This window comes from Anabrus simplex, chromosome 1, assembly GCF_040414725.1.
Source record: "Anabrus simplex isolate iqAnaSimp1 chromosome 1, ASM4041472v1, whole genome shotgun sequence".
Classification (NCBI taxonomy): domain Eukaryota; kingdom Metazoa; phylum Arthropoda; class Insecta; order Orthoptera; family Tettigoniidae; genus Anabrus; species Anabrus simplex.
Window position 1 is genome coordinate 1,246,434,506 of NC_090265.1, and position 16,554 is coordinate 1,246,451,059.

At 39.6% G+C, this 16,554-nt stretch overlaps 2 protein-coding genes across 2 annotated transcripts in view; one reads left to right on the forward strand and one right to left on the reverse strand.

Moving 5' to 3' along the window:
• LOC136877961 (hemicentin-1-like) overlaps positions 1 to 3,677 on the forward strand; it is a 153,463-nt gene extending 149,786 nt beyond the window's left edge. Inside the window, exon 16 of the mRNA XM_068225723.1 lies at positions 1,878 to 3,677. Coding sequence (XP_068081824.1) covers positions 1,878 to 2,007 — 130 coding nt within the window. The 3' untranslated portion in view covers positions 2,008 to 3,677. The remainder of the gene's footprint in view (positions 1 to 1,877) is intronic.
• A 7,657-nt stretch (positions 3,678 to 11,334) lies between these two features.
• The window catches only part of LOC136858244 (TBC1 domain family member 19), a 278,312-nt gene continuing 273,092 nt past the window's right edge, over positions 11,335 to 16,554 (reverse strand). The window contains exon 13 of the mRNA XM_067137644.2: positions 11,335 to 11,469. Coding sequence (XP_066993745.1) covers positions 11,401 to 11,469 — 69 coding nt within the window. The 3' untranslated portion in view covers positions 11,335 to 11,400. The remainder of the gene's footprint in view (positions 11,470 to 16,554) is intronic.

A 16,554-nucleotide genomic window follows, 5' to 3' on the forward strand; every position in this document is an offset into this window, starting at 1 on the left:
AAATATTGGAAACTTCCTTTGACAGAGATGAACCTGTCAGTTGTTATGGGAAACATCAACAATACCAGCAATATCAGTGGATGATACAGAAATTGGTTCCAAGCCCACCAGTACAAGGAAACAACTACTGAAGAATCAATAGCTCTGACAGGCAGGACTTTCTTCTGTCATTCTAAGAACTGTGGAGATCCCAGGAGATTTTATAGTAATTAAGGGAAAATGCAATAAATGCATCCTCATAGTCTTAGTTTATTAACAGAGTTTTGGATATGAGGGCAAACAACTAATTTTGGTTAGGCACCATCAACCTAAGGCCTCTTACTGGAACTACACCTCTCAGAAAAAATAATATTATAATAATGTGACAATGAAAGCTAAGAGTGTGGGCATCCAGTAACACAGTAACAAGTAAAACAATAGCCTTGGTGAATTGTTGAGGCTCGTGATAAGGAAGCTCCCGAGAAATTGCCAACAGTGGAGAAGCGGTTGAAATGATCTAGAAATGAAAGATGCAAGACTCTTTCATGGGCCTATGAAAAGTCAGTCTTGAATGAGTTATGAGACAGTTACAAGTCAGAGTGCCTGCAAAGAGTAAGACAGTCTTGATTATGCAATGTACAGTGAATTGTGAAGTGAACTGCCCTGGGAATAATACTGTGCTGTGAGAGGACATGTTGAATAGTAGGTGTTAGATGCACTACAGGGCTGTGCGTTCATGTGTACAAACTGTGTGAAGTGAAAAACTCGAATGTGAATGAACATGTAAACAGTAGTTTAATTTACTTGATAGTAAAGTATGCCATCTCTCTTAGTTGTCATTTTAGTTTATCCCAATGGCGCGGAGTGCCATACTAGGTATGGAATGCCTCAAACATCGGCAAGGTATGGAATGCTGTACTTAAATGCAACTTTCAGCCTTTGCTACCATCTGTCGCAGGTATTGTCAAATAAGTCAAACTTCTTTTTGCAGAGGGATAGTGTATTTTATTTTCTTCTATTTGGTGGAAACATCAACTCACTCTATTGATTGTTTATTTTCCTTTCAGCAACTTACAAGTCATAAATTTTAGCACTACGAGAGAGGACGTGTTGGATAGCAGGATATTGCCGAGAAGCTGTAAAATGTGGCTCTCTGATGAGGGTATTTCTTTACTTTTGAAGAATACTTACAATGACTCGGGACATGGTGATCTTAATGCCAATGATATGATGTTGCTGTGGCGGAAATGAATGCCGAAAGTGGAGGTTATAGCAAGGTGTACGATGTTGGGCTCCGTGCTTGGATGTCTGATGCTTATGCATTCTAGTAGGAAGTGCTGAAGTGGTCAGTGGGAGGTAGTTTGTGATGTAGAGTAGGAGTGCAATGCCAAAATTTTGTGTATGTATGTGCTGAAACTCCTGAGTAACAGCAGTAGCAATATCACACATTTTGCATTCCTCTAACTCATGGTGAATAGTAGCCTCTTCCCGCACTAGGAAGTGATGCATGTTGTGACTACTCCTGCCTTGAGAAGTTAAGGACCCTGAAAACTTGCTACAATACTGTTTCTCTGATCCTTTCAATTGCTATAGATGTTAAGAGAAATAGACGGATGCCAGAATTTTGCCTTGCGGAAGTTCCTTGACATGTCAGAAGCCAAAGACACAAAGTTACCATGCTTTAACACCTAGGCCATCTTGGGAATAGAGGGATGTAACTAATCAACTGCATCACTGAGGTTGGCTGACACAAAGACTTTATAATGCAGAACAAAGACCTTTTGTATGCTTGACCTACTTAAATTAATACCACTACGGTATCTAATAACCAAAATATCCTTCTTTTGAAATTCATTGCTTATATATTCTTTAATAAAATATTTTCTCTCTTGTTACAGAACTCTAGTCCTCAAAAATGTACAGCAAGAGTCATCTGGAACTTACCAGTGTCAAGCATCTAATGTAGCTGGGAAAGTTGAGAAAGAGTTTCATGTGATTGTTGTTGATAATACTAAAGTTAAGAATTGACTTCAACTTTACTAACAACAACAGCAACAGTGACTTTTAAGACTCTTATTCATTTCCATAAAAGACTGTTATACTTCTAAGAAATTAACCTGCAATGTAAATGAACTGAGGACCTTCGTGATCCACTCTTCCTATCACCTAAATCACACCAGGTTTTTAGACTAATATCTTATTATGTGTTAACATTCTACTTCTCATATCTGTAGTCCAGTCTCCCTGTTAATAATTCCTCATCCATTCATATCATATGACCCTAGCTACTTCACTGAACAATACTTCATTCAATGTGTATAATCCTAACATGAACTTAATTCTTCCATTCAACAGACTCTGCTACAAAAGTTTTCAGCTTATAATACAATTTTTTTTTTTTTAAACTTCAACACAGTTATTTCCAGATTATGAATTAAGGTCCCATGAAGCCACTCAGAATTACTGATTTCTGTACAACAGAACTGATCTGCATATTGGACAATGTAGAAATAATAGCATCTCTAAGACTTACTGTTAGTTGCTGGGATCTTCGGCCATGCAGAAATGTAAACAGCTGGTGACGAGCAGATTGCATGCTATGGTGACAGCGTGGTACTGCCCAAATGGAAAACATCACCCGAGTGTTCATAAGCAACACACCATATACCTGACCACATTCCAACATGTTGCTTTCTGAACTGAGCATAGTAGGTAGACTTTCCCTCTCTCATTGTCTGAGATGGTATGACACCCTTGGCATGGCCAAAGATCCCAGAAACTAACACTGTAGATGTGTTCGAAATATATTTTCAGTATGTCACAAGGTTATCAATTATAATGTTCTATGCAGCCATAGCAGGCTTGCTCATATTAGTGAGAAAAATGTAATTATCTGTTCACTATCAAGAACTCTAATTCAGTTTTAATGTACTTACATTGGAATATAAGATAGTAGATAAAAATAAGTGACTTATACTATCTGTAGTTTTCTTGTCTCATCTGGAGCCATTAAGATTTTGTTTCTGTAAGCAGTTTAACATGCTTGGATTAAAAAATTATGATAAATTATTGTACCTCTTTCCTAATGAAATTCCTCACATTCTTAACCCTGACAGTAACACCATACGTTTTTCTGACGTGTTGTGCGAATGAATGCCATCTATTCCTCTTAAGGAGGGGAGAGTTATCCCCTCCACCACCTCTATTCCTTGTTCATTCCATCTGGTAACTTTAATATAACTTTAAATAACAGGCTTTGAGTGACACGTCTTCGAAACGTGTGGTGTAACTAAAGCGATATTTATAGACGTGTTACTGTCAGGGTTAAGGATAGGTGTTTTTCAGGGACTTGTACAGCTCAACCTATCTGTCTCACGTCAACATTTCTCTCTTTCTTCTGCTTTGGGTTCGCTGGAACCATCCACGCTCATTTTTGGTTTTGGCTGGGGGTTTAAGGCTGGATAACCTTCCTGACGCCACGTGATGAAAATCTCAATCCAGGATTCGAATCTTAGCCTTTTGGATGGGAAGCCAGCTGCGAAACTACTAAGCTAATCATGCTCCCCTCATGTCAGCATTTCTATGTGTATAAAAATTGGTACACATCACAGTAACTGTGATGAATAAATAGAACTTATAAGTTTTTCAGTCTGATGAAACACAAAATGTATTAGAACACTGTAACATACCTGTAAAAATGGACAATATCATAGCATTCTAAGTGTTACATTTTGTATTTTGACAGACTGGAAAGCTTGTAAGTTTTATTAACCGTGTTGATATTGAAAAAAATTGCTTTCTTCTTTAAAAAATGTAACTGGGAAAAGTAAGATATTTGTTTTCAATGTTAAACACTATCTTGATATCAGGTTTTTTGAGGTAGTACCTCAATCAGCCTGTCATTTCTTTGATGGTCCTAACCTAAACATACCTATGAGTAAAAAAAAAACAAAGCTATAAAGGAATAATAAAATAAATGAAATGTGAATTTTACCAGTGTTCAAAGGGAATATTTCAGAAAATAAAGTACCATAATGAAAATATGAAACATTCTTAATTATATGACCCCATCTGATTCAAGACCTAACTACATGGGACAGTACAATTGACTGGTTTTTAAAACAGTTCATGGCAAAAACAGGTAACTCAAAATGCTCATTTGTCCCCACCAACCGTTAGCTATACAGAGTAAATTAGTGGTGGGCAGTCTGATATGAGATCTCAAAATTTCTGGAGACTACTATAATGACCTGTTGTGACAAGTACGTAAGTAGACAACAATTGGCCTTCCAACCAAACCAAACCCCATGGTACTACAGCCCTTGAAGGGCCTTGGCCTACCAACCGATCGCTGCTCAGCCTGAAGGCCTGCAGATTACGAGGTGTCATGTGGTCAGCACGACGAATCCCCTCAGTTGTTATTCTTAGCTTTCTAGACTGGGGCCGCTGTCTCACTGTCAGATAGCTCCTCAATTCTAATTACGTAGGCTGAGTGGACCTCGAACCAGCCCTCAGGTCCAGGTAAAAATCACTGACCTGGCCAGGAATCGAACCCGAGGCCTCCGCGTAAGAGGCAAGCACGCTACCCCTACACCACGGGGCCAGCTACAATTGGCCTTCTCCATTTTGTAAATACATGTCAACAAACGACAAGGCAGTTCATTTCTAGTGTGTGTCTATTATTGATGAAGTATTAAAGAGGCATTGTAGCAGTGTATGCAGCAGTAATACTGTTCTCTTATTCAGCACTGGACAAATCGAAAAAATCTACGGGCCAGCAACATTTTTTAGGAGCCAGGCATCAAAAATAAATTTCACTTGCTTACCTCTCTAGTAGCCTACCAGTTTGATCATATCATCTTCAGCCATCATCACTGCTTCCTTCTCATTCGCTCATCCTAACATGTCTATATTCCTCTGTTTGAAAATACCAGTGCTCTGCTGATTTTGTCAGTTCAAAATCTTTTTGGCTAGGACCATTTGTATGGTTATTCCTGCTATCTGTAGAAGACTCCTATTTATTTTCAAGTAGATTCATAGTGTGAAATTCTCTTCTATAAGAAGCTGTTGGCGTTTACAGAACTGCAACAATGCATGTGAGTTTCCTGAGAAAATCAAATCTTTTGTTAATTCATTGTCTTGAAAGATAAAGGGTTCGTTGCCATGGTGAGTGGGCATATGGAATCTGTCCACCCCAGTCTCTAAGAAGACAATTTGGACAAAATCTCACAATAAAAGATAAAATAGTTGAGCAAGTGTCTTCTCTCAAATATCTGGGTACCATCTTGGATGACCAATGTAACTCCAAACGGGAGTTCATATCTAGAATTGAGCAGGCCAGGAAACAATTCATTACCATGAAGAAATTCTTTGTGAGGTCAGATCTCAGTCTCCAACTATGAATCCACTGCTATATATTTTCTGTTCTATATGGATGTGAAAGCTGGACTCTGGATCCAATCACAAAAAAACGTATCGATGCCTTCGAAATGTTCCTGTATCGCCGTCTCTTGCGGATATCCTGGGTAATGAAAATCGCAAATGCCGAGGTCCTTTGTCAGATGAAAAAGCAAAAAGAACTACTGCTCACCATAAAACAGAGGAAAACGCAATACCTAGGACATATCATGAGAGGTGAGAGGTATCAGTTATTACAGCTTATTATCGAAGGGAAGATACAGGGTAAGAGATCTGTTGGGAGAAGAAGAAATTCATGGCTGAAAGACCTTCGAAGATGACACTGCTGTACTTCAGAAATGGCATTCCATTCTGCGCTGTCAAGATCAGAGCTAGTTACGTGGATCACCAACCTCCGCTCAGAGACGGCGTCTTAAGAAGTCGCCCAGTAAATCAGTGATTTGCATCTTATAACTCCTGGGCTAATGATATCATGTTTAAACTGTGTTGGTAATTAGTTTGGCATCAGTTCTTCGCATATGATGCAAGATTTTTGGATCTATTGACACCAAGAAATGAAATCCTCGTAGTGAAATAAGGTATAAACAACCCACCTCACGAAGTACATAGTATCATTATAATGGCAAAAAATAACCTTGATCTTGAATGTTCACTGGTTTCTTTTTTTACAGAAATGTTTACGTGAATAGAGGGTATTTGTTTGATTTAGAAGCTTTCTTTTCTGAAACATACCGATGTACTGGTACCATATATTATACACTGTCAAATATTTTGTCAGCAGTTCCTTTTTTGCTAGTTGTTTTACGTCGCACCGACACAGATAGGTCTTACGGCGACGATGGGACAGGAAAGGGCTAGGAGTGGAAAGGAAGCGGCCCCGTGGCCTTAATTAAGGTACAGCCCCAGCATTTGCCTGGTGTGAAAATGGGAAACCACGCAAAACCATTTTCAGGGCTGCCGACAGTGGGGTTCGAACCTACTATCTCCCGAATACTGGCCGCACTTAAGCGACTGCAGCTATCGAGCTCGGTTGTCAGCAGTTCTGAATACTGTGTTTATTTATGTATCGTTAAATAACAGTTCAGGTTAAAGACATCTTAGAGAGAGTACGCTCCTTAAAATGGCAGTGGGCTGGCCATGTTGCACGAAGAAATGATGATAGATGGACAAAACTAGTGCTGGAGTGGAGTCCGAGAGAACATCGAAGGCCTAGAGGAAGACCACCGGACAGATGGGACAAAGATATCAAGAAGATCGCTGGTACCACTTGGATGAGATCTGCCCAAGACCGTTCTACTTGGAGAAGACTGTTGAAGGCCTACCTATACCCACGACTTAAAGAGGCCACATCATTTTAATGATTGAAATGGCTGATTGTATTGTAAATAACAGTTCACAACTAGAGCAGTGCATTTTTAAAAACATTTATCAGCACACACATTATTACAAGGACATTATTCCACCCAATAACTGTTGATGATATATATACCAACTACCAAGCTTTGGTCATCGCACAGACCACATCACGGGAAACTTGGTCTTGGGAACTTCTCGAGATGCATGATGTCAGTCTAGATTAAATAGCTAACAAAAAATCCACAAATCATAAAATTCACAATATCCAATAGTGAGCACCATAATCCTCCAACTTACATCATCTTTGTAGTAGAATACTGGAGGATGAACACTGCTCACATCCACATGATTTATGTACTCATTACCCATTATTAGCTAATTAACAGGTGTCACATCAAGAAAGTCAACATCCAGTTCAACACTGCCAAGCATGTCGTCTCTGCTAGTTTTGTCACAAATTGCCGCACCAAGCTTGCGCTGCTCAAAAGCTCTTCTCCGAGAGTTTGATAAGATATTTCAAAATAAGTACTTTTCATCCATGGAGATGTTATGAATCTTTGAAGATATAGGCATAAATGTCTACCACCCATCACTGGTTCAGTTACCAGATGTTGAAGGTGGCTTCTGTTGAGGTTGTGGAACTTATAACTATATTACAGTAGTAATCTGTGGTGGATCATGGAGAAACCAAATGAATACCAGAGAACAATATATTTTGTGTATTTCATCAACTATAGTATGTTGAACGTGACTTCATACCATACCATTAAGTTTTAAGTCTAGCCAACATACTTCACTCCATGCACTCTCCTCGTTCGTCTGGTGGGAAATGTGAAGCAGTTGCCATAGAGGTGTACAACGATGCATTTCTGCTTGTCACAAGCAATCATTGCATGACCCAGTTGCAACCTGTACCCATTACACTGCAGTCGTCGTCATAAAATTCTCCATACTGTAGGTTGTGGAATGGCCAGCTCCAAACTTGCTCTAGGTGTAGACTTCTTTGGACTTCGTGCATACATTCCTCTCATGGCTTCCACAACATGGTCTGCTACAAAAAGGGTGTTCATGTCTTTTCTCTCGCTGTGCCACACAACCTGTTTCCATGAATCAATCATACTGTGCTTTGATATTTTTCACCTATCGCAGACTTTTGGATACTCTGCTCTGAAATGTCTTTGTACTATAATTTGCAATTTAGTTTCATGAAACCACAGATAACACACTACGCTTTGCACTGTTGTGCACCTCCATGGCGACTGCATCGCGTTTCCTGCCAGACGAGCAAGGAGAGTGCATGGAGTGAAGTCTGTCGGCTAACTTGATGATATGGCACGAAGTTTGACAAACATCTGAATAAATTTTGATCAGTAGTTTTGAAATTATTCATTAATTATTCACGTAACTAATTTAGAATAACCCTGTACTTTGGTGATAGGTGACATTTTAAGAGAAAATTTACCACGTAGACAGAATTGTAAAGTAATTATTGATTCTGAAGTGATATAAAGGAAGATATAGCAATACAGAACTACACACATTGGTGTTTGCTGATGATGTAGCCATCTGGGGAGAGACAGAGCTATAGGTACAAACTAGGCTGGATGAATGGGTAGCAAAGTTCAAACAGTATCAGATGAAAGTTAGCACAAGAACTGTTGCACTGAAAATGAGTAGGAAAGATACTGGCTGCCACATAAAGCTTGAAGGTGAAAACATTCAATGTGTACAGGTATCCAAATACCACGGGAGTATGATTTTCAGCAGGGGTACTGCAGATAAAGAAATAGTAAACAGAGTGGCTAGCAGTTCCAACTTCTACAACCTAGTAAGACATTTACTTTGGGATAAGAAAGTGCCCATGAGAACTGAGATGACTCTGTATAAGTCATATTTTGTGCCCATTATCACATACAGTCTACAGTAGAAACCTGTACACTGAAAGAGAGAGAAGTTCGTAAATTGCAAGCATGTGAAATGAAGTTTCTACAAACTATCCTCCAAAAACACACAAGGACCATGTAAGGAACGATGACATCAGAATGGAACTGGACTCGATAGAAGAGAAGCTAAGGACTTTGAGACTAACATGGTATGGATATATGTGAATGCCTGGCACAAGAACACCACATGCATGCCTATAAAGAATGGTTGAGGGAAGAAGGCCAGTGGGAAAACCTAGGACACCAACTGAGAGAGGATTTGGAGGGAAAAGGAGGGAACTGAGAGTCAGTGATGAGAGAGTAGACAACGATGGCAAAGACTCATTCAACACCATCCTACCTGCCATGATGATGATGATGATTATTAAGATACTGCAAGTCATATATATAATGATAGGAACGTGAATGGGAACACATAATAAGATAAACATGACAGGAGAGCACCAGAAGAGGGAGCAACAGAAAAGGAGACACGAGTAAACGTGAAAATACAAAAGGACAAGAACTATCTCCACATCTTCATACACTGGAGTCTTCAAATATATAAACTCTCTTCCCATCATTTCTTCTCAGCCCCTGACAACCTTCCCAGTTTCATTTTGGCAGATTTTCAGCCTTGATGTGAAAAGTGTGGGATAAGAAAAAGCCAGATAAATACAGGAAAAAGGAAGAGATAAAAATATTAAGATGGATATAGGTGGTAAAAGACTAGCAACACAGGATAAACACAAAAAGAGAAGCAGAACTCAACATGATGTAAGTGGCTGCCAATCATATCTGAAAATCTTAGTTGTTCCATTTCTTGTAAAGCACAGGAGCTCAGATATTGAATGAAGCAAGTTATACTTGGAATTGAAAGATAGAGATGCAAACTTATTAAAAAAAAAAACACTTTGAAAGCAAGATTCATAAATAGCAATAAATCTAATTACAAAATATATTTGGAAATTTGAAGGATGATTTAATGAATATTGAATACAAGGTTATAGAAAATGTCAGTTATATACTTATATGGAAAATTGAATTAGAGATACCTGGATAGTAGCATGTAGCACCCACTTTCAATTGTATGATGAAGGTGATGCAGCGCGACATAGATTCCACAACACACTGGAAGCTTTGGGGAGATGTGCTGGTCCATGACCACTGCAAAGCCTTGCATAATGCATGGAGATTGGTCAGAAGAAAGTCCAGGATGCAGACATTCCTCTCAACAACATCCCAGTCATGCTCAGTAGGATTGAGACCAGTTGACCTTGAATGCTAGGCAAGCATCCTTCTGCCCGTAGAGTTTTCAGTGAACAAACTGGCCATAATTCAGGAGCGATAGGCTGGTACATTGTCTTCCTGTCCGTACAGGTCTCCTTCAGGATATTGGGGGCAAACAAATGGGTGGACATTATCTGACAGCAGGTTCCTATATCATTCGCCAGTGAGGGATGCGAGCAGGTTTACCAGGAGCCTCAGAACAGAACTCTTACAAGGACACCTTCAGGACTGGCCTGAACTCTACCCTGCTGGCGAGCTCTTTTGCCTCAGGTGCTTGGTGATTCATTTGTATCCTACCAAAAGCATGTACCAACTGGTACTTTGATTCATCTGTCCAGGAGACTTTTCACCATGCTTCGAGTGTCGAATGATGCTGTTTCCTTGACCATGTCAATGTTTGTACCTTGTGACGTGCAGATGTACACTGCTGGGATGGAGGCTTCTGCATCTCACTGAAAGGACATGGTTTTGGATGGTATGGTTGCTGATACTTCGTTGTTGTCCAGCACTGAATTTCCAAGTGATCTGATGTACTGCGGCCTGTCTATCCACTCTTACCATCCGAGGTAACCGACAGTGACCTATCATCAACACCTTCCACGCTGCAGCAGTTCACCCCAACAGCAGTGGTTTTGCCTGAATCCACATTGTTAGGGGGACACTCTTTATATGTGTGATGTGGGAAGTCCTGTGCCTGCATGACTTCAGAGATCAAATAGCTCATACTCATGGCAATGAAAATCCGGCTGTGATCAAATGCAGTGAGATGTTGTGTCTGACCCACACTGTACTCAGCTGTTACTCACATGGCCAGTACCAGGCCTGATGACATTGTAGTCATGTTCCATGCTGTACTATTACATTATTATATTCACTGGGTTGACCACAGTGTCATTTCTCCAGAATGGCAGCTATCTCTAATTCAATTGTTCATCAGTTCATGGCTTCGCTTAACAATGGCTCATATCAGCTTTAAAAGGAAAAGCAAACACATACTTTATCTAATATGGCTAACATCATCAGTATTGATTCATTTTAAATATTATTATAGTACTTATCATTCCTACTATCTTCCCAAAACTACAGTATTTCATGACTTAGTTACAATGAACTATTATCTGTATGAAAATGCATAGAAGCTTACATCTATTTCCATGTATGCCAAAAGAAGGGGTAGGTGTGATAAAACGGTTCACTTGTGAATTGAATTGGTGTCAATTCAAATATTAGTGCAAAATATGCCAAACTATATCAGTGCTTCAATTGAATTAATTTAAAGAATAATCATGGACTGCCAATATATTTTTAACATGCCAAATAAAATCAACTGTAAACATTTCTATACAACTCACTGACAAACATTTAACATTTCTGTATTATCTTTTAACAACAGAACACATCACATATCTTAGCATAATGATGTGCTATCTTCTGCTCAATCCCTCAGAAAAGCCATCTGAAGCAAAGGCATAACAGCAAGGGATGATAGATCAGCCAGCACAGCCTGAAAAGTGATAAAATCAATTAGTTACTTTAGTTTTTATTATACATGGATATTGTTTAAAATACCACGAATGAACAGATAATGTAATATAAATATTAATAAAAATAATAACAATATTCATCATATAATCAAATCCTGATAATATACTTCACAGCATTTTTCCACTCCTGTTCATAATAGTTGACCTTCTTCTTTTAATTTCACTACAAAGCCTCTTTATAAATTGACACTGAATAGTTTCATTGCTACCATTGTATTCCTTTCCCAGAACTAGCTTCAAAACATCATGCAGGGCCTTCATCACCTGCCTGAACCAAGAACTAGAAGTGTACAGCAGGTTGAGCTTATCTGATCAGGAGCAAGTTGATGACAATCCAGACTGGAGTAAACCAGAGACAGAAGACTTGGACAAAGATTCAGCTAAAGGTGAAAGTAATTCCTTTCAAAAGTGTTCTTGAGACAGAGATAATCAAATCTTAGATCATTGAAGAAAAATGAAGAAAGGATTCAACAAGAGTTAGTAATAAGCAACGACGAATATAAGGGAAGAGTTACCTCGGTTTCTGCAGATCCAGAGGTGAGGTTACTGTTATCCAATATAGGAATAAAGAACAGCATAGGATGAAGGATTAACATAACTCTGAATCATGCAATAAATTCAAAGTCAAAAAGTGAGATTTGTTTCTAGAATCTGAAAGAAAGAATATATTTGACAGGTTCTGGAGCACTATGTCAGAAAAGGCTACATTGCAAATTTAGTTGATCTGATCCTTACACAGAGAAAAACTAAAATTTCACCTTCCCCTCAAAAATGTCAGAACAGCCTTCACTACTGCCTAAATCATTCTGTAAGAGGGTGTGTACCAGTCTGTAAGAAAATGTTCTTGAACACTCTTTCATTAGGAAAATGGTCTGTAGCAAACTGGGTTACATCTACACAAGGAATGCATGACAGTCAATTAAGGATTATTGAAATTCGGAAGACGTCAGTGCCTCGTAAGCAAGATGATTCTCTCTTTTTGAAAAATTTTCTGGCATCTTTCAATAAACTGCCAAAACACTACTGATGGAAGGAAATGGAGAAACAATACCTTGAACAACACAGTCTACCTCTAGAAATGTAAAGTAGGAAACAGGTCACCAGTGTCAAGGAATACTATAATTTCCATGTTCAATTCAATGAACCTAGCACTGTTTTGCTCTCAGAAGGATGCCTGTGATGTGTGCTGTTCTTATGAAACTAGAAATATTGAAGAGATACTCTGGAAAAAGCATTGTGAAAGCAAGGACCATGCAAGAGATGGAAAAATCAAATCATAAAAATTCTGCAACTCAGCACCACTGAGATTTTTTTTCATTTTCTTAGATAGTCATTTAAATCCAGATTCCAACTTAAACGAACCCACAGAGAAATATAATGTATTATTTAATTTAATTAAACCTTTCATACTCAAAGATTACAGTAACAGAATTGCAAAACATGTTGGTCGAGATGCACATCTCCTTTCTCCTTCCTCTTTACCCCTCTCATCGCTTTCTAACATAACTTTGCCACATGACTCCGCCCACTCCACTAAAGTTAGATTCAAGCCTCACACAGCGGAAAGCGATCAGTTATCTTATAGTCGTCATCGTCGGCTGTAACTCGATCTGAGTATATATATAACTTCTTCCTGCATAAAGTGAGCAGTTTAACTCAGTTTATGCATGTGTTTGTGAGGACTAAATAGACCAATCTTGGCATAAAACATACGCCCACACAAATCACACTAAATGGAATGCAATGGGCGGGGTCCTAATTGACGGAGTTTTCTTGCTTGTCGCTTGGCCTCTTGATGTCTGCGGCGTTCTCTTTCAAACAAGTTGACAGCAGTAGATGTAGTGTTCCACCCCAGTAGACGGTCCACAGCACATTCTTTCCTTGTCTGCATATTTATACCAGTTGTCTTCATGATGTGTTTCAGCTGGTCCTTAAAATGCTTAAGAAGGGCACTATGAGGTCTACTGCCGGATCGAAGTTCACCATAAAGAATTTGGCGAGGAAGCCTGGTATCACTCGTGGTGAACATGGCCTAACCATCTCAGTTGATGAGCGATGATTGTTGCCTCAATGCTATTCAGCTGCACTTTGTTGAGAACTGCAGTGTTGGTTACATAGTCCTCCCACTTGATGTTCAAGATATATCTCATTCTTTGTTGGTGGATACGCTCAAGTTTTTTGAAATCACGGCGATAGAGTGTCCAAGTTTCAAAGCCATACAGTGGCGTGGAAATGACAACAGCTTTGTACACCATGAATTTGGCATGCAGTTTTAGTTCATTATTCATGAAGACTCTGTGCATTAACTATCCAAATGCTGCATGAGCAGCCCGAATTCTTTTATTAACATCTTGTTCGCAGGTACACCGTTTAGACAAGATGTTTCCAAGATATGAAAAGTATCAACCTGTTCCAGTGTTGTGTCTAAGATGGGAATACTGAACTCGTGAAGAGTTAATCCTGGGGCTGGTTGTACAAGTACCTTCTTTTTTTTTTTCCCCACATTAATGGTAAGACCAAAGCTGATGCGGTGTCATCAGCATACTGTAGTTCCGTAAGCCAGGTAACCAGACTACGTCTTTGTGAGCAAAGTCTTGCCAGATTGAAAAGGCCTCTATCAAAACGAAATGTAATCTCTATGCCTGAGTTGCTTGCAGATGATTCATGCAGCATGGAACCCATGTACAGTGCAAAGAGTGTAGGAGCAAGCACACAGCCTTGTTTCAATCCATGAGTGATTGGGAACGAATGTGATACTGAGTTACCATGAAGAACCTGTCCATACATGCCATCATGAAGAACTTGAACTAATTCCACATAACGTTCAGGACTTCCAAAATGACTCAATACATTCCACATAGCAGATCTTGGTACTGAATCAAAGGCTTTTTCCAGATCATAGAAATCTAAATACAGAGGCTGCTGTTGTTCTCTGCATTTTTCTTGGAGTTGTCTAGCACAGAAGATCATATCAGTTGTGCCTCTGGAGGTTCGGAAAACACATTGAGACTCAGGCAAATTCCTCTCTGAGATAACTAGGAGCCGGTTTAATGGAATTTTTGCGAGAATTTTACCTGCAATTGACAAAAGCAATATACCACAGTAGTTCCCACATACACTATGACCGGGCGAGTTGGCCGTGCGCGTAGAGGCGCGCGGCTGTGAGCTTGCATCCGGGAGATAGTAGGTTCGAATCCCACTATCGGCAGCCCTAAAGATGGTTTTCCATGGTTTCCCATTTTCACACCAGGCAAATGCTGGGGCTGTACCTTAATTAAGGCCACGGCCGCTTCCTTCCAACTAGGCCTCTCCTATCCCATCATCGCCATAAAACCTGTGTCGGTGCAACATAAAGCCCCTAGCAAAAAAAAAAAAAACATACACTACGATCGCCTTTCTTGAAGATAGTGATGATGGTAGCATTCTTCAAGTCTTCAGGTACTTTCCCAAATCAAGAAGATGAGTGTGAAAAGTCTAGCCTTCAAGGGTATACCTCCATTTTGTATTAGTTCCAGAGGGATGTTATCAGGACCAGGAGCCTTTCTTGGTTTTAGTTGATTGAGTGCTTTACTGAAGTCTCCGTATGTGGGTGGAACTGCCATCCATGGTTGCTGGGGCTGCTGAGGGACATTACCAAAAAAGTCCTCAGCAATATTGAAGGTGTAATTTAGAAGCACAGAGAAATGTTCCATCCAATGCTCTAAAATTTCTCCATTATCCATAAAATGATGGAGTTGTCAGCAGTCCTCAATGACCGTGATGAAGATGTAATTGGACCTCATATCTCCTGTATGCCAGCACAGAATTTTTCCCACCAGTTATTCTTGATTTCTCTCATTTTTGCCTGAAAGTTTCCTCTAAGTTCCAAGAAATGTGATTTCTTCACATTGGAAGACGGATCTTGAAGACAGGATAGATGGGCTTCCTGTTTGGCAATGATCAGATACTTAATTTCTTCACTATTTTCATCAAACCAGTCTTGTCTTTTTTTCCTCACAAAACCAATTGCTTCCTCAGCTGATTCAGTGATGACCTTCTGAAGCGTGGCCCACTCCTGATTTGTACTATCACTGCTGACTGGATGACTAGCCAGTCTGTTTTAGATTGCATTTCTGTAATCTGTAGCAATGGATTCAATTTGAAGTTTAGAAGTATCAAATTTCTTTCTGGGCAGGTTGTGGATGGATCTTTTTGATTTGCAACAGATTGAGATTCTCAGCCGGCAAAAAAGGAGGTTATGATCTGTCCAGCAGTCATTGACATTTCCTGCAGTCCTTGTAACACGGACATCTTTTTTATCACATTGCCTGGTGATTATATAGTCAAGGATGTGCCAGTGCTTTGAGCAAGAATGCATCCAAGTGGTCTTGTAGTGATTAGGCAGGCGGAACTGAGTGTTAGTAATAAAGATTCATGTTCAGCACATAAACCAAGGAGCATAGACCATTGGCATTATAGTTGCCAGGTCTATCTTATCCCATCACATTGCCCCATAATTGGTGATCTTTACCAACTCTGACATTGAAATCGCCAAGTAGTAAGAGCTTGTCTCTTGGTGGTACTTTGGTGATGGTAGTACTCAGCAGGTTGTAGAATTGGTCTTTAGCTTCTACATCAGCATCCAAGGTAGGAGCATATGTGGAGATGAGCGTCATAGATTTAGCTCCAGAGAGTGGGATTCGGAGAGTTATAATTTTTCCGCTGACAGCAGTTGGAATTAGCTAATAATCATTCATCAATGTGATCTTCACAGTGAACCCAACACCATGAATGTGGTGTTCTTCCTCATCTTTTCCCTTTCCAGAAGATTGTGTAACCTGAGCTGAACTCTGTAAGTTTACCTACGCTGGACAGTCTGGTTTCACTTAAGGCAGCAATATCAATGTTCATTCATCCAAGCTCATGGGTGAAAAGTGCTGTTCTTTTCTCAGGCCTGTTATTGTCTTTCAAATCAAGAAGGGTTCACACATTCCAGGTTTTTACAATCAAAGTTTTTGTAATCTTTTTTTTCGACCGCATAAGGGGTGACCCGCTAGGTGCGGCCT